This window comes from Mobula hypostoma, chromosome 14, assembly GCF_963921235.1.
Source record: "Mobula hypostoma chromosome 14, sMobHyp1.1, whole genome shotgun sequence".
Classification (NCBI taxonomy): domain Eukaryota; kingdom Metazoa; phylum Chordata; class Chondrichthyes; order Myliobatiformes; family Myliobatidae; genus Mobula; species Mobula hypostoma.
Genome location: NC_086110.1, coordinates 42,417,296 through 42,441,701, shown reverse-complemented (window position 1 = coordinate 42,441,701; position 24,406 = coordinate 42,417,296). Strand labels below are relative to the sequence as shown.

At 38.3% G+C, this 24,406-nt stretch overlaps 1 protein-coding gene across 9 annotated transcripts in view; it reads right to left on the bottom strand.

Moving 5' to 3' along the window:
* banp (BTG3 associated nuclear protein) overlaps window positions 1-24,406 on the bottom strand; it is a 177,383-nt gene that overhangs the window by 120,986 nt on the left and 31,991 nt on the right. For 8 of the 9 annotated variants that reach the window (XM_063067009.1, XM_063067013.1, XM_063067015.1 and 5 more), the window contains one exon: window positions 20,239-20,438. In XM_063067009.1, the coding sequence (XP_062923079.1) occupies window positions 20,239-20,438 (200 nt within the window). The remainder of the gene's footprint in view (window positions 1-20,238; window positions 20,439-24,406) is intronic. The other variant, XM_063067018.1, reaches the window with a different exon arrangement.

Sequence of the window (24,406 nt, the reverse complement as noted above, 5' to 3'; positions counted from 1 at the left end):
TTGACCCATGGAGGCTCTCAAATACGAAAGTACAGTATTAGTTTTAACTTGCTGAATGATCTCTCACAGCTGGCAACGGAAACTGCGATGGTTAGCATTATCTGAATAGCAATGAGAAGATTGGGGAAGACACACTCATCTCCATACTGAACAATAAATACAAGAAGCTCTTCAGGTCTTGATATTTTCAAGTTGACCCGCCTTGATAGCAACATTCTGCAATCCAAAATTTCTTCATATAGCTGCTGTCCATCAACATCAGAACTGTACAATTCATCCAAATTTTCACACTTCTTCTTTAGTTGTTACTGTCGGCGCCGTAACACAGTCCCTCGACATCGAGAAGGAACCGAAACTTGGCATCAGTGTCGTGCAAACAAGCAAATCTTTCGTCCATTTCTCTGTGAAGACAGTCAAGTGTTCCCTTCATGACTCTTTCCATTTCCTCCTTAGCTGTTTACCCAGCGTCTCTCGAGTTCTCATCCGCCATTCGTTTCTTTTGTCTCTGACGTCTTTCAACTTCAATATTCCGACTCCTCCTTCGAGTGACTCACTGACCAACACTCCTCTTTCATCATAAAAATGATCTTGGATGGCTTTCAAATACAGGGCAGCATCGTGAAAGTTCATGCTAGGATCCTGCAGCCCCTTTTGAATACAATCAATGCGAATGAGTACTTTGTTCCAAAATCCTAGCAAAATCAGAAAATCGTAACTCAACATGCAGTTGTACAGCTGCCTTGCATCACTTCTTGTTTCACTGGTCTCATTTTCATTGTCTATCATGTCCTGGAGAACTTGAAGTATCTCCTCAAGGTGCTTGTTGATGGGCTTCACTGCTTCTGTCCTTGCACTCCACCTGGTTTCAGACTCCGACTTAACAACCACAGGCACAGGCGCTTTTGAGTTTTTCCCAGCGCTGTGTTGGATGAGAGAAAAACACGTAGAGAGCTTCGATGGTTCCAAAAAACGTGACCATCATTGTATCCTGCTTGGCTGCATGTACACCCACCAAGTTGAATGAGTGATTGTCGCAATTCACAAACACTGCCAGGTTGTTTTTCTCACTTATTCTTTGATGAACACCACTTCTGTGTCCAGCCATCACAGCAGCATTGTCATAGCACTGTGACTGACAATCTTGTAGCTCCATTTCGTCCTTCTCTAGCTGTTTCAAGATGTCTTCAACCAAGCTCTCAGCATCCTTGTGGCTTATCTGGATAAAACCAAGGAAGGACTCTCTAACACAGACTGTTTTCCTCTCAAAATCAACTTCCACATACCCCACTCCTTCTGACATCTACTCACAGTGTGCCTGATCAGGAGTCGAGTTGAACATGAGGCCATAGTACTTGGCTTTACAACTGCTTCTCAGTAAACTCTGGCGAACAGTGGATGCCATCATGCAGATGAATTTGTTCTGGATACCCAGTGAAAGATAAGACGTGGATCCAGGATGACTTTCCAAACGAGTGAGGTGTTCTTTTATGACAGGGTCAAAGACGGCCATTAGTTTAAGTAAGCCAAGGAAATTTCCCACATTGGAATCATCATCTAGCTGAAGTGACTCCCTGTGTCCTTGCAAAGCCAGGTTCTGAGTCGCAAGGAATTTTATGCAGTGAAGGATTCTCGTCAAGATATCACGCCACTTCTGCTTTTCCTTCTCAATCTGTGACTGAAATACCGCGTCAATAACTCCTCTGTTTCCAGCTAAATTGCTTTCCATTTCTTTCCACTGTGTGAAGCATTCCCGATGATTCTTGGCATTTTCATGAACACTAATCCTTTCAGGTGCTTTCCACTGGTTGAATCCCCTTTCCTGCTCCAATCAGGATTAATGGTCTGACCAGGAATACAGAAGACAACAGATACAAAATGCAGACTTTTTAGAAGGAGAATAGACCAGCCATGAGCGAGTCACTCCCTCACCATGACCATTTCCCAATTTCCTTTTGAACCAAGTTTTGTACATTGAGCAGTTATTTGTTGGTAAGAAAGGCCCCTCACTGTTCTGGAAATACTTCGAACCCAGCTTTATTATTTCTGTTCTCAACGCGTCAGGCAGAATTGCTTTTCCAGTATCCTTGTCGAACTTCAGAAGTCCAATGTCATGCTGTATGACAGTTCGAGGCTCTTTGACACCATCCAGTTCACTAGGTTCAGTGTCGTCAGGTTCAATCTCGTCAGGTAAAATCTCGTCAATAAACTCAACATCACCTCCACCATCGTCTTCCCTCCTGTCATGTCCACGTTCTCTGTGGCAGCCTTACTCTTAATCTCGTCATACTCGGATTTATCTGACTTGACTTCCTCCTCGGCTTGTGACGCATTTGTACTTGATCCACCTTCGGATTCTAACAAGCTTGTAGCAGGTGCAGGCGACTCCATGGAACGTGTCCAACTACTTGTTCCAGGCTTTTCAAAGAAGGGCATGAAGAACTTGCTCGACTTCTTGGCTTCCTCCACCTCCAACTTTCGTCTCTTCCGTCCTTCAGCTCCACCTTCCTTCTTCTTCGTGAAGAAACGTTTCATGGTCTTCTCACACAATGCTCTGAAATAAGGCCATCCTGATGCTTCTCACCCATGATAATCAAAGACAGATCATACATCTGAAGAAAATTCTTTTTTCACTATCCAAGGATGACTTGCCTGACTTTAATAGAAACTGCTCAATGGCCCCCCCCCCCCTTCAAGTGGTGCCCAGGGCATGTGCCATACCTGCCATACCTTAGATACGCCACTGACACCCCCACAATGTAGGTCCTCCTGTACTTACCAGATACAAGCCCAATGCAGCTTGTTAGTTGTTGTATTTCACTGTTATCTTTTTTCTCCAGTATAAGTTCTTAGATATCTGTAAGCTTCAGTATAATAAATTTGAAATATCTTTCAAACTCATTTTGTGAAATGACTGAAACAGCTAAGCCAGTGTCTAATTCTATTTTAATTAATTTGACATTCACTTCTGGCATAAGCCATATTGCTTGTCTATTTCTAATTTCCACATTGTAAATCTCAAGGCCACGCAGCCCTGCATTACTCTCATCAGTAACAGGTTTTTCATCAACACCATGCAGATTAGTGCTCTCTTTGAAACAACATTTTTTTAAATCTTTTTCTCTGTGCAGTACACTTATCTTTGTCTGGCCAACACACTCTTTGTATGTGTCCAACTTTCTTAGATTTTCTGCAACTTTCACCTTTAAATCTGCATTGATCAGGTGTTTGTGGGACCCTGCCACAACAGTAACACAATTTCTTCAGCAGGCCAGTTTCTGTTCAGACATTGCAATTTTGTTCAAGCTCACTTTCATTCCTGACTGTGTCAATTGCTTCTCTGTCTGCTGTTTCCATTGAACCAACAATTTTAACTGTTTCAATTAAGAACAGTTTTTGAATACTTTCTTGCAAGATTCCACAAACTAAGCAATCCCTGAATGCATCATTAAGACCACTGCGGAACTGACAATACTCAGCCAATCTCATCAGTTCAGCCACGTATGCTGAAATGGACTCCCCCGTCCTTTTGATTCTGCTTATGAAACCTAAAGCGTTCTCCTATCAGCAATGTTTTCAGTTCTAAGTGTCCCTGCATCACTTTCACATTATTAGCAAAGCTCAGTTCTGCTGGCTTGGTGGGAGCAGTAAAACTTCAAAGCAAACTGTATGCCTTTAAACCCAATATACTCAACAAAACCGGTACTCGTTTCTCACTGGCTATTTCATTTGCCTCAATATACCATTTAATTAGCTCAGTATACATGAGCCACTTATCTCTTGTGGAATCAAGCACACCTATCTTTCTGACGTAGCCAGCCACTTTTGCTCTTTTTATGATTATCACCTGGCGCTCACTCTTTATCAGCCCGTGAATTCTTCTGGTTTCTAACTTAGTTTTAAAAACTTGATCGTGTACTCACTTCCAAAGAACATGTGCTGTGCTGCTTTCTTAAAAAAAATTCGACATATCTGCATGTACTGAGCTGCATTTTTTTACTTGCCATTCCTCGCTGCATTTTTTTTTACTTGCAGCTTGAACGTCTCATGGCGCTTCAACAGATCAGTAGCCCTCTCGGGTTCATTTTAACAATATCTTGTCACCAATGCTGTGTTTTGTAACTTCAAATCACTAAATGAATTCAAAGGAAAACATGACAGTCTGAAATGTGTCTAACTTTGTGTCTACTTTAAGTGTGATGACATATGCAATTCATATATTTAAACATATAACCTGCAGTGAATTAGTTAAACAAACAAGAATGCTTAAACAATGTATTTACAAGATTACTCAAATATTACTGAAATATTAGATGCACAACACTATGCCTTGTGGGGATCTGGTACTCAACTTGAAAGTGTAGTGGGAACAGAAACCTCCATCCTTTTTAAAACGAACATCTCTGCATATTGCTACAGTTGGTCGCTTGGGAAGTCAGACTGATCCAAATAGCTGCATTTTTGTCAAGTTTGGATACAAATATACCTAATGGCTTCCTTCTGTGCACAAATTTGTAATTAATTAATGGGTATTTTACATTTCAAAGATCAAAATTGTTCCAATTTCTAAAATAAATTGTTTTCCCTTTGAAGCAAATCAACTAAATTTATGAATAGAGTAGTATGAAAAGTGACTTAAAATCTCATGCCACGTCATTGAGTGGTGCTCTATATTCCAATACAAGCAGGATGAAAATTAAGTGCTTTTGCTTTTAAATGTTGATATTTTAACAGTCTGGGTTATGCAATTGCAATCTCGACAAAAGGGTTTGTGTTTGCAATCGCAGTATAAATCTGGCAGCAAACCCCAATACGTGCAGATACACAATTAAGCAAAGAAATCCTTCATTTGCTGTTAGTTATTCTTTTTCTTCCTTTAATTTGCACAGAATAGAACTTCAGTTATTTACCAATTATTCTCATTGTAAAACTCATGAATTTTTAAGTGTTTAAGAACGTATTCCCAACCTTAACTCAAAAGATCATATGTGTCACATTTGGGTTGGGCATTATACTGAAAAACCATTATAGGTCAGGTCAAACTATGTTATGCTGACTGGGTCAGTAGTTTATCAAGGTCATAGTGATTTATCTGTATTCTTGTCACGCCCTCTCAATATTTAGATTTAATTCCCAAACAGATTAAAAGCATGTTTGAAATTGTTATATTCATCATTATTATCCAGTCAGCTCTGGAAAAAGTCTTAAGCACTAGGGCTGGGGCATGTTCAAATTTGTAGTTCTTGGGTTGATAAATTTTATTTCTGAATGCGCCTCCATTGAAGATGCTGCCTATTACCCAGAGAAATTATTTAAGTCTTTAGATGGCTTACTGACCCAAAATTATTGCTCAACAACCTCTCTGATTGTTACCATCCAAAAGAAATATGTTGGTCTGTGTGAAGCGTTATTCCCTAATATTATTTTAAAAAATCACCTTCGACTTATATACCATCTACTAACATTTTTAAATTTTAAAAATATATTTCAGCTTTCATGCCAATCTCATGCTTTTGCTCATCCCAAAGCTAAAACAAATCTTTAAATCTTTGTTAATGTATGTTAATGCACAAAGCACAATTTGACTTAGTTGTTTGTTTAGTCCTAGAGCATTACATCACAGAAACATGCCCTTTGGCCCATCTAGTCTGTATCAAACTATTGTTGTGCCTAGTCCCATTGACCTGCACCTATGATGACTCCCCTGTCAATGACTACTGAATTTGCTTAATAGCCTTATTGTTACTAGACATGAGACATAAGACATAAAACTGACACATGACAACAAATGAAATCAGGAAAGGTGAAATCCACTCAGCTCAAGCATGTGACTGAGGCACAGACCAGAAAATATATTGTATAACCAAGAATCATTTGATTTAGGAATTCGGGAAAACTCTGATAATCTGGCACCCTGCGGACTTTAATAGTGTTGGTCTGGCAAATTTTCTATTGGTTACTCCAAATTAATACACAGCATACTTCTATTTCAGTTTTGTTTTGTACACAGTTGTATAATAATTTTTTTCCAGTGAACTAAGTCCAAATCATCTGGATTCTAAACAATCAGATACCAAATTATTGGAAATTTACTGTGGTTTCTATTAAACTCAAAGCCGCAATAGTGACAAGGTGCAAAATTAACCTATGTGCTACTTTCACAATCCTTTTTCGTGACTAAATATATTTTCTTCACATGATGCATAGAATGCATAGATGAGTTATTACTGTTTTTCACAAAACAAACATAAATTATACAGCATATTACCTTTTATTCATCTCAAACATCTTAAAACAAATCTTAAAACTTTGTTAATATGTTTTCTAATGCACAAACCATGACATGACTTAATGATTTCCAGATATGAAAAAAACCAAATATTTCAAAAAGATCTGCTGTTCTTGTTACAAAACATGCTGATCGTTTGCTTTCCTGATTTCTCACATTTAAAGACTGTAAAATTAATTGACAAAACATTTCCTTGAGGCTTTCATAAAGGTAACAACTTCAATTTAAGTACCATGTATCCTTAAGACAAATCTGGCATAATTTAATTTTCATGGGTAAAAATTCTATTCTAAGTACACACAATTACAAAATTTAAAGAGAAATGATCAGTGTTTGGAATAATCTCTAAATCATCTGGAACATGAATCCATTGAGGCATCCCATCTCTACTAATTTGAGATTACATATTGACAGGCAGTTCTAGCCTGTGTTAAATATTTTTGATCTCAGATGTGATCGTGAATTAAAACTTGCAAGAAGAATAAATGCATCTACTATAAAATGATATTCTCAAATTTACTTTTGTAATGAAGATAGGAAATCTAAGAAAACATTCTTTATCTTACAGGAAGCACGCTGTCACTTTGTAGGAAATGCAAGGTGTTATGGCATTCTTGTATAATTGCTAGTTGAAGATCAGAAAGAATCTGAGACTTTCGTCAGGGTCTATAAAAAGATTCAAATTAGAAAACCAAAATGTTTTACATTCAGTAAGTTAAATATTAATCCTTACAACCTTGTACTTAAAGACAGTTTAGTCTCTGGTTTTCCAGATAATGTTAAGAGAATAGTGTGTCATTGTTTTTCTAGGCTTTGCCTTTTATAAAGTATTGTCCAATGAGCAATCATGCACATTTGTCAATTAAGCCGCACAGAAAACCATGACACCATGTACATGAAGCACATTTGCAGATACCATGGGTGTAAATAGCAACCTTGTGCTTTTCCTTAGTGCCACATAATTCATCTGTTTCATGCTTCTATGCAGTGGCTGAAGTGTGTCAAGTTGATGGTACCTGGCTCAGCAGAACAGATTGTAGCTGAAGATGACTATTAGTAGTTCTGGGCTAATGTCTACTTTTTTCAAAGAGACTAGCAAGGTTGACTGGCTGATAAGCAAGATCCGTGAAATGGCAAAGAGAGCTAGAATGCAAAAAGGTGACTCATTTTTTCTGGACTGGCAGCAAAATCAGTACATGCAAACCCAATTCCCAATTCACCAGCAGTTCCATAATTCACCTTTGTATCTGGACACACCACATTGAATCATCTACAATACAAAAATAAATGCTGACATCCAAAACCAGGACAGTAGATTTGTGCTGCACAAAGCCACTACTACTCCTCCAGGGCACTACATCAGCAATCCAGAACCTTTGACATGCAGACTGCTGGATTCCAGTGTTGGAGATCCCCTCCATGATCTCCATCAGCACAGGTGCACCACAGGGCTGTGTGCTCAACCCCCTGCTCTACTTGCTTTACACCTATGACTGTGTGGCTAAACACACCTCCAATACCATATTCAAGTTTGTTGATGACACCATTGTTGTGGACCAAATCAGGGGAGGTGATGAATCAGCATATAGGAGGGAGACTGAAAATTTGACTGAGTGGTGTCAGAACAACAACCTCTCACTCAATGTCAGCAAGATCAAGGAACTGATTGTAGACTTCAGGAGAGAGAAACCAGAGCTCCATGAGCCAATCTTCATCGGAGGATCAGAGGTGGAGAGGGGTTAGCAACTTCAAATTCTTGGGTGTTGCTTTTTCAGAGGATGTATCCTGGGCCCAGCACTTAAGTGCAATTGTGAAGAAACCACGGCAGCGTCTCTACTTGCTTAGGAGTCTGCGGAGATTCTACATAACATCCAAAACGTTAACAAACTTCTATAGATGTGCAGTGTAGAGTATATTGACTGACTGCATCATGGCCTGGTATGGAAACACCAATGCCTTTGAATGGCAAATGGTAGTGGATTCAGCCCATTACATCACAGGTAATGCCCCTTCAACCACTGAGCACATCTACATGAAATGCTGTTGTAAGAAAGCAGCATCCACCATCAGAGATCCCCACCACCCAGGTCATGCTCTCTTCTCACTGCTGCCATCAGGTAAAGGTACAAGAGCTTAGGACTTGCACCACCAGGTTCAAGAGCAGTTACTACCCCACAACCATGTACACTCACTTGCCCATCCACTGAGATGTTCCAACAATCAATTATCTCTCTCTAAGGACTACCTCATTTTCTCATGTTCCAGTTACTTATTACTATTTATTTATATTTGCATTTGCACATTTTGTTCTCTTCTGCACTCTAGTTGATCTTTCACTGATCCTGTTGTAGTTACGACTGCTGAGTATTCCCACAGGAAAACTGAATCTCAGGATTGTATATGGTGACATATCTGCAATTTGAAAATGGTAACATATCTGTATTTTGACAATATTATTTTATTTTGAACTTTGTACTGTAAGCTCTATTGAACATGGGTATCAACTGCTATAATGATAGTAGTTTTGAACGACAGCAAGCTGATCTTGGATGGGAAGTGCTCGATACTTTATGCCTGCAGTCTGACTACCAGGTATCAGATAACTTCTGCTGGGAAGCTGACACATTGCTCACCTGATACGACAAAGTGTTTTTAAAAACGATATTTGACTTGCATTTCAATTCTATGAAGGAAAGGGCGAGTTCCATGTCATGTCAAAAGTCCTATGCAAAGCTGGTTCCAGCATCATTCCCTGTACTACAAAATGTACACATGACTTCGGATAGGCCCATTAATACATCAAGTATTCCATTATGCAAAACCACTGGGTAATCTTCTATAATCCATCCATTAAATTCCTCAGCTGAGTCTTCTACTAAGAACTTGAATATGAAACCACCTTGCGATGCATTTCCTGACTCCACAATACCTTTCACTCATGTATGCAATTAGTATCTAGGCCACCTTCAAATGTTAGATTAAAAGATGGTGTATCTTTACTAACTGTGATCCACTACCACCACCCAGCATTTCAACTATAAAATGCATTCAATTTACTTTAGGTGCACCACTGGGAGTTGTGTTTTTGAACTGTCTGTATGACTTGGTGTTTTTGCGGTATCCTCAAGGATTTAGCAAACTGGACTCTCAAAAACACAGGGACGGCCATTGCTGGAGCAGACTTTGGGCTGGATTGAAACAGTGGGACCAGGGCTCAAGAGCAGAAAACAAACCGATGATAGCTGATTAGCGCCAAGTCAGATTAGAAAGATAAAGACATTGAGGCTAAGGGCGAAGGATGAATCGGTGTTCAGCTCACTACTCCAGCTTTACTTGCCTCAGTGCTGAAATGACAGCTGCTGCATGCAGCCATCAGCACTCGCCTCAGTGCTGAACTGGCTCCACGGCTGTGGACTCACCTTCGGGAACTGTTCTGCGTATTATATGTTTTTTGTAATTTTATGCACAATTGTTCTTTTCTTTGCACATTAGATCTTTGACAGTCTTTGTTGTGTGGGTCTTCGTTCTTAGAATGTGGATTTTATTGTGTTTCTTTATTTTATGTCTGCCTGCAGGAAGATGAATCGCAAGGTTGTACATGATACACATACATATTTTAATAATAAGAAGTGGAAAACATGGAACTTCTCCAGCACGTTCCCTCCCACAAACCATCTAAACTTAAGAATGAGCTGGTATAATTTCTTCATCGCTCAGCCTAAATACCGGAACTCCCTAACCAATAGCATTATGGAAATATATCCCCTCTTCCAAGACTAAGGAAATTAAGCTATGAAAATGCCAAATATTCCTCTATGCCAAGTTTTAAAAGTCCTGCTCCCACAGTCTTGTTGAGTTTTAAAATGGGATTATAGCCTTTCAATCTCTCATCACCCTAAGGTGCTAGCAAGACTGAACCATTGTATTTTGGAATAGAGTCAAGGGCATTCATGTCAAGGGTAGTATCTTGGTTCAGAAGTTCTTCTTTCTGCAGGCAGTAGCTACCTCACCATTCTAAAAGGTTTTCTTTTGTTTGTTTGTTGGCTGTTTTGGTTACAGTGGCCTTGACAAAACTGAAGACATCTGCTTATGTTCCATTTATCAGCTAGATGGAACAAAAGTTTGTGTGTGTGTAGGGGCTTGTGGCGGGGGGGTGGGGTTCATGCTGTTTTACTATGCACAATCTGTGTTTTACTGTAGGTGTAGCACAGTTGATCATGAAGGCTTCATGCTGGTGACAAATGATGGTAACAAACTACAGTCAAGGTTGTGACAAAATACAGTCTTCATAAAACTTTCCAAATCCACTGGCAAGATGAGCAAAAGAACATTATTGTCCTCTCCTAAGCAAACATCTTTTAATAGTGCATAAAACTTGTTAGGAAGAAAGTAGAAAGCAAGTTGAACTCAAGAGCGTCTTACTTTTTGTGGTTGGTACCTATCGATACCAGCTGTAAAATTTCCAGTATAAATCTACTCCTCAACCACAACTTCATCCTTTGCCTTCACGCTGATGACAATCCTGAATGTTTTGTGCTTTTAAGCTACAATCATTATCAAGTCTAAACTAAAAAGCTGTACTAAAACACAAATTATGAATTACATTCTCTTTATAATTACATATTATTTAGTCTGGTACAAAACACTAAAGAAATATCCATGATTACTTTATGATCATAAAACAAACTACAAATATCTAAATATATAGATCAACATTAAGCAATTATTTCCAACAGTTCATCTGTTCTTGTTCTGAAGCAGATTACAAGTACTGGTGAGAACCCAAGATTAATTCTTATCTCACCTGTACACTGAATTTACAAACCATTCATGACTTGGCAGTTTTCCTTAATATTAGTAACTGGATCAGGATTTTGTGATTGAGAAGTTTTTTGTTCAGAAAAAGTCTCATGGAGCCCATCTCCAAATCATATTTGAATACAGTTTCAAAAAAAAAGAAGAGAAGAACATTTGCTACTAGGCTATTTATGGTCAATATTTTGTTTTTCTTCAGACTGGTGTAATGAAAGATGAATTCAAACCTGTTTAATATTGACCAAAGCTGCAAATCAAAAGTTTTCATTGCTTTAGATATTGAAATGTTGGAATATACCTTTGGAAAGTACTTAGTAAACTGTAATTATGGCTTAAATTTTGAACTTAGCAGCTATGAAATTATCCCTATTATAAAATGGAACAGCAACAACCAGAGTCTGTACGTGCACAATTAAACATGAATATCTGGAAACTGCTGCATGATTTACCCTCTCACTAGAAGGTTAGGCAATACTGAATAAAGCTTGGAGTTACAAAACTGAAATATTTATTTATTTAAAGATATAGCACAGAACTGGCCCATTGAGCTGGGTTGCCCAACAACTCACCAATTTAACCCCAAACCTAATCACAGGACAATTTACAATGACCAATTAACCTGTATAGCTTTGGACTGTGAGATGAAACCAGAGCCACCGGAGGAAACCCATATGCACACAGGAAGAACATGCAAACGTTCTTACAGGGGACGCCAGAAATGAATTCCGAACTCCAACGCCCCAAGCTGCAATAGTGCCATGCTAAATGCTATGCTACTGTGGCACCAAATAAAATCCTTCCCCGAATAAAAGAAGGAGAAGAAATTTTCAAGCAGATAGGAGCAGTAATGAACAATGTTTTCATGGTTAAAGGGAAAGAGACAAAGGGAATGTCTCAAAATCTATTTTATGTGCAATTTAGGAGTTACATATTTGAACAGATACAACAACTAAAACCTATTTTTTCTGAATGCCATAGCTGAAAGGCGCTTGTTTGTACGTCATGATACAGTGGGGAATGAGAGGAAACAATGCAAATTATCCTACCTAATTAAGGGAAATGATATTCAAAAGGAAGATAGCACCGAATACATTATAAAAAATAACTTGCACCTTGAGAAATAATTTTCAATACCCTTACTCTTTCTCAATTTAACATCAATTTTAGAAAGAACACACACTGGAGGCAATGAAGACTCAACTAATTAACAAGATATAGTAAGGAATTCAAAAGTTCTGGGAATGTAATTGTAAAATTGCTTTTGAAGGTGATATGATATTTTTGGCCCTTAAAATGTTAGTAACATATCTTTGCTGCTATATTTGTAAGATCAAATAGGTAGGTCCATTTTTAGCCAATTGGATTGCCTATTTGAAATGTCTTTAAGTTATAAGCAGAAAGACACTTGACAGTTCAGGTATCCTTTTGCATATAAATGGATAAATGGAGAAAACATTAAAAGTAAAGGAATTCAGCTGTGGGAAATTTCTAAAAAAAAACTTCAAGACTATTTTGTTCCAAGTTATAACACCTCCTCATTGGTAACATACAAATTGCCATACCCAAGGGGTCAACATAGTCATAAACATTGCCATCTAAGACCAATTACTCACATATAAACAATTTCATTGCTATCTTGAGGCATAGATCCAGGCTGCCAGCTTAGACCTATGCAACAAGTTAACAGTGCAAAAAGCATGACAAGACTGACCTGTCAGTCAGAATGTGCTTGGCAAGGTACATCTTAGACAAGCAGGTTCTCTGCTTTCATTAACCCCTTGAGGGGTGCTTTCCAGGTCCAATCACTGGTGAATAAATTCCTCCTCATCACCTCTTAAAGTCTTGACTTTTACCCATATCTGTGCCAGTTAGTTTTAAGCATCTCTCCTTGGGAGAAAGGATTCTCATTATTTATTTTATCATACTCCTCATAATTTTATATAGCTCTATCATGTACCCCCTCAGATTCCCCTGCTCCAACGAAAACAAAGCAAACCTATCCAGTCTCTTCTCACAAATGAAATTTTCCATCCCAGACATCATCCTGCTGAATCTCCTCTGCACCCTCTCCAATGTAATTACGTCCTTTCTATAGTTTGGTGACCAAAATGGCATACAGCACTCAAGCTGTAGCACCAAAGTCATAAAGGAAATTTGTCTTCATTAGCCAGAGCATGGAATATATATGAACAGCTTATGGTATGATTTTATAAATATTGGTTCAGTCAATGGTGAAAGCAGTATTGACGAAATATTTAAGTAAGCGCTTAAATCACCAAGGTATAGATACATGGTACATGGGATTTGATGGTAAACATGGACATGGTGGGTTGAGGGCTTATTTCTGTGTTGTATTACTCTATCAGCACAACCTACCGAATATGGGTAATTGAAAACTGGTAGTGCATCAGCAGCAAGGTACAGAAATAGACAAGTATGAAAATTGGTACTGATGCAGTCATCAGCAGTCAAAACTGAATCGATCCAGTCCATGAAAAAATACTTCTGGCCCACACTGAATTTTGAGAATGACCATAAACAATAATTAGCTAAACCAGGAATTTGTGACCCAAGTTGCTTAAGTGATTTGAAAGTCGAACTTTTGTACCTTCACTAGGAATCATCCCAAGCCTTAAAGAAAGTTAACTTTATGGCAAATGGTATTTCTTAAACAAATAATTTTATTGGGAATGTGCCTTATATCTTCTACAAATACTCTTAATACCGTTACAATCTCTTTCAAATCTCTTCAACTATTCTACTCACAGATTCCAAACTGAGTCAGCAGCTCTATTTAAGTTTTTACTTCCTGCTCTTTATCCAAATCGTCTGCTACTGGTGGCCTGGTTATTCAGGAGCTGCCACATTCTGATACAGCACAGAACAAACCAATCCAAAATTCTTGCCTTGCAATTTCACATGGATGCACCTTAACTTTGAGTTAAATAAGTGGAGAAAAAGTTGCAGAGTATAAAAAATTGTGAACAATGAAAAGAGGAATGATAAAACAAATGATTACTTAAATGGAAAAGAAGCATGGGAAGCTGCAACACAATCTACAAAGGAGTATTGTTGCAGAAAAACAGCATCCATCATCAAAGGACCTCCAATACCCAGATCATGCTCACTTCTCACTGCTCCCATCAGGAAGGTTTTACTCAGGACTCACACCATCAGGTTAAGGAACAGTTCTTACCCTTCAACCATCAGACTCTTGAAGCAAGGGGTATAACTTCACTCAGCTTCACTTGCTCCATCACTGAAATGCTCCCATAACCTACAGACTCACTTTCAAAGATTCACCTCATGTTCTTGATATTTATTATTATTAATAACATTAATAATTGGGTTGTGCACCCAGTTAAAAGTTCAAAGTAAACTTTATTATCACAGTATAACCATGAGATTTATTTTCTTGTGGGTGTACTCAATAAATCTCTGGAATAATAACCATAACACAATCAATAACGAACCGTCCAACTAGGGTGTCCAAACAGAATGCAGAAGACATCAAACTGTGCAAATATAAAACTAATAATAACAAATAAGCAATAAATATCAAGAACATGAGATGAAGAGTCCTTGAAAGTGAGTCCATTGGTTGTGGGAACATTTCAATGATGGGGAAAGTGATCCACTTTGGTTCAAGAGTACAGTAGGTGCAGTCTTTCATTAGTTCTATTATGGTGATTGGATTTATTGAGTGTGCCAGCAGAAAAGTGAATCTCAGGGTTGTATATGATGACATATATGTACTTTGATAATAAATTTACTATGAATTTTGAAAGATATCCAAGTGTCTTTGCACATAAAGTACAGAAAACTAAGGCAGACAAACAGTAGGGAAATGCTAATACAATGCTGACTTTTATTTCAAGGGTTGGATTTTAAAACAATTTAAGTTTGATTGCAACTGTACAATGCATACCTAGAGCACCATGAACTGCTTTAGTCCCATTATTTAGGGAATTACATATTATCACTGAAGGCCATTCACAGAAAGTTCAATGAATGAAACCTGTAATTTGACTGGGTGAACTCCGGAAAGATGTTTCCACTCTGGAAGTCTGGGACCAGAGGGCATAGTCTCTGAATCAAGAGGTATTCATTTAAGTCTGTGGTGAGGAAGAATTCATTCTTCCAAAGACTGGGTGTCTTTGGAATCCCCTGCCCTAAAAAACTGTGGAGGCTGGGTCACCATTAAAAACTCTTTTCTTTAACCTTTCCAACCAAACTGCATAATTCAACACATTATACTCCACATATCACCTTTTGCCCAAACATTTAACTTGTTTACATTCCTTTGCATAATCTTTACATTTTCCTCACAAGTTCTTTTGTTAATGCCTTTTCAGGAAGGCTAATGAAGTTAAATGGCATTTTGGTAAGCATGTTACAGGTGATGATGTAGTAATTGGCTAGACTATATTCGACTTTCTTGTGAACAAAACACAACTTTCTGTTTCATTGAATAGGTTGTAGTCTTGTAGCTATGCTGGAATAGCTTGGTTAAAAGCACTGCTAACTGGCATTTATCTTCTGCATTACTGCATGGAAAGTTGAGAGCCTTTTAATCTTTAAAGGATCTCAAGGAACAGCTAACTACAGAGCAAATCAAGAAGTTAATATGACTGAATTTCAAGAGAAAATAGCTAGATTCTTAATGAAAATTATTACCTAGTTTATTATGTGAGAAAAATGACTTATTGACAAATATCAACTCAAACAAGAAGACTGCCCATGTCATGTCTCATTCTGGCATAATAGCTCCATTATCTAAAGAGATGCAAATGGAACAGACATTGCCCACTCAGCAAAGATTTGAACATAGAACACAGAATGGTACAGCACAGGAACAGGCACTTCAGCCCACTTTTTCTATGCTGAGCATGATGCAAAATTGAATTAAATCTATCTGCCTACATACTCCTCCATTCCTGCATGGCCAAGTGCCTACTCAATGCCTCTGAAATATCATTACTCTATCTGCTTCCATTCCTAGCAGGGTGTTCCAGGCATCTATTACTGTGTGAAAAAAAAACAAGCCTTGCACATCCTCCTGTCATGTAGTGGAGGTTGGGGGGAGGGGGTTAGTTTACTTGTTGATCAAAAGCCACTTCTATCTCGTTTGAAGTATGCTTTTTCCCATTGATTGGCTTATGTGCCACGGTACTGGTGTCTGGTTTCACGCACCTCAGGGGTATAAGAATAGCACGTGCTAGAGGCTGGGCCTCTTTTCCTTTTGTCCCCAGGCACTCATTTTCACAGTGAAGTCATAACCATTGCTGAAGATCCACTGGAAAATTATGCCGCACATATTAAAGGGCCCACGCACACCTTTAGTTAAGTATCTGTTGAATAGTTAGTTTTGCAGTTTGTGTAACTTGAGGCACTCAGATGTTTGGTGAGATCTTTTACAGTTAGTAAATAAATGATCAATGTGCTTATTCGTTATCAGTGCCTTCTGCAGACATCCCACCCTGCAAAACCTCATTTCAGGGAGGTCCCAACCGGAAGTCTCAACCTCATAGCAGTCTGTGACAATGAATTTGTTAATTTTGCAAGACATCAGATTCACAAGTGTTTTGTGAGATAGCTGACTTCTGAATTCTGTCTTAATGTGCTATGTTCACAATAGCTGCTGTCTTGGTTGATGAGCAGGCATAGTTTTTTGCTATTTCTGAATCAGGAAACATTTTCCTGAATAGTTTGCCTGTATGCTTACACACCTGGAATGGCAGGTTATGCTCAATGATGAAAGATATAAAGTACACCTCAGCTCTGGTGACCTTCTCTGTCAGACCTTGGTTTTCTGTGGAAAAGAACTGAAATACTTGAGCAGCCTTCACTGCACTTAACCTCCCTAAAATGTTGTGGTCCCTAAAAGAAATAAAAACATAAGGTGCATCCTTATTACAGGTGTGCGCCGCTTAACATTCATTCGGACAACATCCGATCGCATATATGTCCGTAGTCTCACACACGCACGCACACACATTGCCTGCAATAGTCGGGATCAGAACTTACTTTTGTACGTTGAAATGGGGGATTTTAAATGAGTGACTTAGAAGTTCTGTATCTTCAAGTTCAAGTTTATTGTCATCTGGCTGATTGTCAACAAACGAAACAACCTCTGTCTGGACCACAGTGTAGCCACAATACATATATCACGCACACCACATAAAACAATATATTACCATATTATTTAATAAAGTATAATTCAAAATGCATATAAAGTGCCCAGCACAGGTAAACAGTTCACTGTCCTAATGACGAGACCTCAGTGGGGGCTGGGTATTTATTAAAATCAGTTTTTCTTCTGAAAACGACTGCGCTTAGACCCAGCCCATCGTGGATTTCGATGTACCTGTAAGTGGAAGTGTTTCAGGAAAAAAAACCCCGAAGAATTTGCTTGCTGCAAGCGCGTTTTTAACGATGTCTTAGCGGACGATTTTGGAATTTCGCTCCAATTTAAACCCTACTCTAATCCCCTTTAAGACGCCAATGCGTCCAGCCCGTATAGGACAGCCTCGCGTAGTCAGGTTGTCACCACCAGCCTTGGGAATTTCTTCGCCAGGCTTTTGTACTTCATCACCGACAGTTGTCTGGATCATTTCAGCATCATTACAGACGGCAGTAACTGAACTGATGGACTATGGAAGAGAGAGAGAGGTCGACTGTAAAGCCTGCCCACAGAGAAAACTGATAGGTCTACTTAGCACAAAGAGAGATCAAGCAGGATTCATTCATTTTCTTTCTTTCTTTTTCTCCCCCTCTCCCTCTCTAAAAAAAATCAATTTCCGGGATATTGTATATAATTTGTGGGCATCAGGGAGCCACTATCGATATGCGGGAGACTCCCAGAACTCCCGGGAGAGGTGGGATGTCTGCTTCTGTCTCACACACCAAACCCACAAATCTACTTCCTTGTAACCTTAAACCTATGCCTTCCAGTATATGATATTCCATCCTGGAACATTCATGAGACAAATCAAGTTAACCTTTAATTTTTATCTTGGAAAATAGACTGACAATCTACCCTTTCTATGCTTCTCATATTATTATAAATTTCTGTCGTGGCTCCCCTCAGTCTCTGATAATCCAGAGAAAATAAACCAAATTCGTCCAACTTCTCCTGGTAGCTAATACTTTCTATTGAGGCAACAATCTTCCCCTAAGTCTTCTTATAAGTTTCGGCCAGAACTGTGCATGATTCTCTGATACAGCCTAACCAATCTTTTTACAGGAACATGAGTAGGTTTGTAGCTAGAGTTAGAATCCAAAGTGCTTGTGAATTTCCCATTCTCTTTAAAATCATCAAGTTCTCTGGAAAATTTACAGTACTGCTGCAGAACATGGGGGAAATGAGTGAAACAAATCTATGAGGTGAGGGCCACCGTGATTCAGAGTTGATCATGGATATTGCGTCCTAGCTGTCTAGATACGCAAGCCTGGGCAGTACGATATGCAGCTGTTGCCTATGTAGCAAGCTCCCCCTCTCTACGCAGCTGATGAACCCAAAGGAACAACAGAGACCAATACAGTTTGGTATCAGCAGTGTCACAGGAGCTACCAGTCAACATGGAACTCAATGTAGGACTGCCTTAGGGACTCCAGCTCCGGATATTTCCCTCGGGTTTACTCCCGAAGCCTTCCCCATGCGTGAGTATAGCCGCAAGGCAGCAGAGGTTTGAGATCAGAGATTTCCTTCTCCGAGGTGAGCTGCAAACCACAGCTCACAAGCTCCATCTGCCCCAAGCAAGTGGTTTTAAGGCACCAGTAACCCACCTTTGCCCCTTCTCCTGTCAGTGGAAACAGTTCCGCTGGGCTTAGTAGCCAAGTCACACGTGAAGGCCAGGAGCTGGACTTGGTTGTCAGAGGCTATTTGAGGCTCACACCATCGGGAGCATTTAATAGGTAGTGGGAATTTGTCCCCATTACCCTCTCCCACCCTCAACTATAACAACCTTAGGCAAACAAATTGATGCTTGGGCATTGATAGGAATAATATACAGAGGCTGAAAAATCTGCTAGTCTGACATTAACAAAGCCTCAAGGGTTCCAGACCTTGAGTTTTATTGTAAATAAATTTAATTAAGCTTTAAAGACAAAATTCAGAACTTATCTTGTCCAACTAGAAGATCTAAACAGGATTTTCAGTTTAAAGCAACACAAAATATCCAAGAAATCAAAGAACTTAATCGGATGATTTCAGTCTTTTTCACCTAGACTCTATTAATTTATTTAGTCTATTAATCATTCTTCCACATGATTTTTGCTCTAGTATGCAACCTTTAATTCAGAACTCTACAGAAAACACTTTTTCTCCTTCTTAGCTATTTCCTCTTCATTTCAACCATTTTCATTCCACTCCTTAGCTATCTGTCAGCTGAGAGAAAATCAAATTTCAGAAGACTGCCTTCTTTCGTGAATACACTTCCTACTTGCAGAAACAGCAAATTTCAAATACTTGGGAGCAATGCTTAGTTTAAGACAAAACCAGTAATCTAGTATTGTGGAGTAACTATTCATATTTTAACCAGGATCTCAAAAAAGCACATAGCTTACTACAAATATTGACAGTTGGCAACTATACAAAGATGTGCTTAGGAATAATAAGGCTCAAGAAAACTGGCATGTTTTCTGTCAGGCATTCAATTAGAAGATAAGAATAACTTATGGAAGACATGAATGCACTTTGTTTCATAAATATTTTCCACAATTATCTTAATCATTGACTACAACCTGTTTCTTTATACTTCCAGCAAAAATTACCAATAAAGAAATCACAGATTTTATGTACTAAAAGTTCATCTGCAACATTACAAAAGCTTACTGTATATAATTAACTTTTTGGAAGTTGCCAATCTGATCTCACATGCTTTAAACTTAAAGTCGTAGCCATTATTTTGACTGTACCCATTAATACCAGCATGTCAATATTCTTTTTACAGATATCAAAACAAAAAAAAAGCAATCACATCAGGCTTAGGCACGTTTTTCACCATATATAATCATTCTTCATGGCAAAAGCTCCCACTTTCACACTATAGTAAAGATTGTTTTAAAAAAACTTCAATATTTTTCTCTCCAAAACATATTTTCCTGAATGCTTACTTCTACTGCATGCAGCTTACCTGCGTACTTTGTTCCATGTCTGTGTTGCCCCCAGAGGTGACCCTGCCACCATCGGGACCTGGATCGGGGTATTATGTTTATTAAGAGCCAAATCTATCTTTTCTTCAATAGCTTTACAAGTTGCTTCAACCGCCTGAATTTTGGCTTCAATACTATCAAGACGGAAACAAATGGCCTGATTAAAGTCAAAGAGAATGGACTGTAAAAACAGAAAAAGGGAAAAAAAAATCAAGAAGTGCTTTTGTTAGAAAAACAAGAAGATTGCATATTACAACAATTTATTTTTGTATTTTTTAAAAAAATCATTATATATATAATTAAGCATATTAGCAAAAGTGAATATTTCCTTGGTCCAAATTACATGCTCACTTAAAATAATTGCAAAGCAGCTCATTTTGTTTATGTGGACAAATTTTGGCAAAATGTTTACTTTGACCAGTCAATTTCAATTAACCACAGGTATCAATCAGATCCCACTTGGTGTCAACTGTCCAAATTTGACTGCAAATTGTGCTTTAGGCCATATATTTAGATGGAGATTCTGGACTATGTAAAACTTAGTCTCCCTCAGTCATTCTGATACGATCATATTTGAAACTCTAAGGAGCATGTCCTAACTTGCATGTTTGGTTCAAAACATTTGTGTGTTAACTGATCTATCCCGGCTTAAACATTACAATCTGCTATGAAAGAATAAGAAAACTATAAATGAGTGAACATTTCAGATCAGTAGCCTTTCATCAGAGAAAACAAGCAAATTATATAACAGACAGTTGTATAGGGAGAGATGGAGTGTCTATGAAAGGGTGCAGACCAGTGTTAACTTAGGTAATATAGTAGAATAATAAACAATCTGCTACAGAAACTCAGCAGGTTAAGCAGCATCTGTGGGAGAGAAAGTAAGTATATGTTTCAGGTTGAAACACTGCATCAGGACTAATGGTCTATATCCCTCCATTCTCTATCTGCTCACACGACCAGCAAAATGCTTATTTTGATATTTTATTTATTGACATACAGCGTGGAGTAGGTCCTTCAGGCTCTTCAAGCCGCGCCGCGCCGCCCCGCCCAGTAACCCCGATTTAATCCTAGCCTAATCATGGGACAATTTACAATGATCAATTAAACTACCAACCGTCATGTCTTTGGAATGTATGAGGAAACCTGAGCACCCAGAGGAAACCCACACAGCCATGGGCAGAACGTACAAGTTCCTTACAGGCAGTGACAGGAATTGAACCCTGGTTGCTGGAACTATAAAACATTGTACTAACCACTAAACTACCATGCCACCCTTGTATCTGCTTCCAAGACTTCCCTTGGCACCTACCACTCTGTGAAAAAAAACTACCCAGTAAATCTATTTTAAACCTGCTCCCTTGCAAATTAAACCTACACCCAAGTATTTGCCATTACAAAGACTCTGACAATCTACCCCATCTATGTCTCTCATAATTTTATTTGCTTCCATAAGGTTGCCCCTCAACTTCCCACGTTCCAGAATGAACAAAGTAAGTCTGTCCAACGTCTTCTCTCCACAGATGCTACCTGACCGACTGAATTTCCTACCTCCTCATCGGGAGGCCACAGTCAGTGCAGATTGGAAATAGCATCTCCTCCTCACTGACAATCAACACTGGTGCGCCTCAAGGATGCGAGCTTAGCCCACTACTCTACTCTCTCTACACCCACAACTGTGTGGCTAGGCAAGGCTCAAACACCATCAATAAATTTGCCAATGACATTAACTATTGTTTGCAGAATATCGGATGTTAACGAGGCGTACAGGAGTGAGACAGATCAGCTAGTTGAGTGGTGTCACGACAACAACCTTGTCAGTAACACCAAGGAATTGCTGTGGACTTCATGAAAGAAAAGTTGAGAGATCACATACAGCAGTCCTTACTGAGGGTTCAGCTAGTGTAAAGAATGAGCAGATTCAAGTTTCTGGGTGTCAACGTCTCTGAAGATCTATTCTGGACCCAATGTATTGATGCAATTACAAAGAAGGTTATATTTCATTAGGAGTTTGAGGAGACTTGGTATGTCACCAAAGACTCTCACAAATTTCTACAGATGTACTGTGGAAAGCATCCTAACTAGTTGTATCACTGTCTGGTATGGAGGAGCACTGCACAGGATCAGATAAAGCTGCAAAAAATTGCAAACTCAGCCAGCTCCATCATGGCACTAGCCATAAGGCCATGAGACATAGGAACAGAATTAGGCTATTCAGCCCAGGGCATCTTCAAAAGGCGACGCCTCAAAAAGGCGGCATCTGACGCTAAGGACCCCATCGCCCAGGACACTCCATCTTCTCATTGAAGGAGATACTTCTAGGAGGTACAGGAGTAGAAAGACACACACTCAACATTTTAGGAACAGCTTCTTCCCCATTACCATAGGATTTCTGAATGGACAATGATCCCACGTACATTACATGAATATATATAGATAAATATACAATAAATATATTTAATAGTTGCTCTCCGTTTGCAGTATATATTTAATTGTACGTGTGTGTGTGTGTGTGTGTGTGTGTGTGTGTGTGTGTGTGAGTGTATGAGTGCGTATATACACTGAAATTCATAGCCTTTTTTATTACATATTGCAACGTACTACTGCAACAAAACAACACATTTCACAACATATGCCAGTGATATTAAACTTAATTCTGATTCTGTGTTTTTTTCTGCTTCAATTGCAGCTTCTTAGGTATCTGTGCTTCCCTAGTTCTCGGTTTCTTTCATTTTCTGGCTTCACCAATAACTGTTGTTCTTCTAATTGCTAAAGTGCTCAGTTCTAATATACCTTCCCTAAACTTCTATAGCCCTCTATTTCCTTTCTTCTTTAAACACTACATCTTCATTTACCCTAATATTCCCTTCTGTTATTTAGTGTCAAATTGTATTTATTGATATTCCCATAAAATGCCTTGAGGTATTTTGCTACTTTAAAAGGTATCTCAACATTCTTAACTTTGAGCCAAAAATAGGAAGCAAACATTAAAGTCCCTAAAATGTTCAAAATGGTACAGTTATTCACAAACCAGGACAAAACTGATGAGAATAAAACATGAGAAAATCTCATTTCTCAAAATTAAAACATGCTATTATACTTATGAAAATTCTTCATTACTCAGCTACATTAAATGCACAATACAGAATTAAGAGTCTAATAACATTTTCCCAAATATTCCAGTAAAATAATTAAAAGATAAATATTTGCTGATGATCATAAATGTTGCAAACTATTTAACCTACTTGCAACATAGAATGCAAAACCGTCAGGTTTTTAAATTTTCTTTTAAAAGTTACACCCCATTAGATGTTTTAATGACAGTAAAAATAATAGTAATTTGCAATTACTTTTCATAGAATATGACAGAAGATAGTATATTCAGGAAGGAAAGAAATCTACTTTTTAAAACTGATAGTTGCAAAACTAGTCTGGAATAGGAGCAAAGTCGCCATCTAGTGGAATCATATTTAACACGGCACCTTTATTCAACCAATGTTACAATCAAAATAATATACATTCAGAGTTTGCAGGGAAAGTACAAGTTACATAATTGAGATACAAAGCCCTCAGGAAAGGGACATTTTGTGAACTAATAATGAGATTAATATTCTCGCAAAACAACTCAACCCACAAAATGAACAAATGAAACTGTGGTGTCTCACTTCTAAAAACTGTAAATTTATTTCAAACACCCACCCTTTGCTTTCTTTTTCTAATTCGCTCTAGTTCTTTGTCATTTTTCTGATACTTTACCCATCCAGAATGTGAACAGATTAAACAGAAACCATTGGTCTTGCTATATACAATACTCCCAGTTCTTTCATAAACAATTCACATTTTCAGACAACTGGGATGCAAATAATTTAGGCTTAAGACTGAGGAAACAAATCTACAGATGTGCAAGTAAATTAGTATATTACTTTAACAAATTAAAGGACATTGATATATTAATAAATATGATTACAAGAAAAGTTATGTCACTTAAAATACAGCCAGGCATGGTAATAGGGCTTAGTTACAGAAATTAGCCAAAGTAAAACCAATTAAAAGTCAATGATCCTTTTTGACAAGACTCCACTTTTACACAGAAAATCACAACCAAACTATTCACTTGTGACTGCTAACCCATGGGTAATATTTAATCTA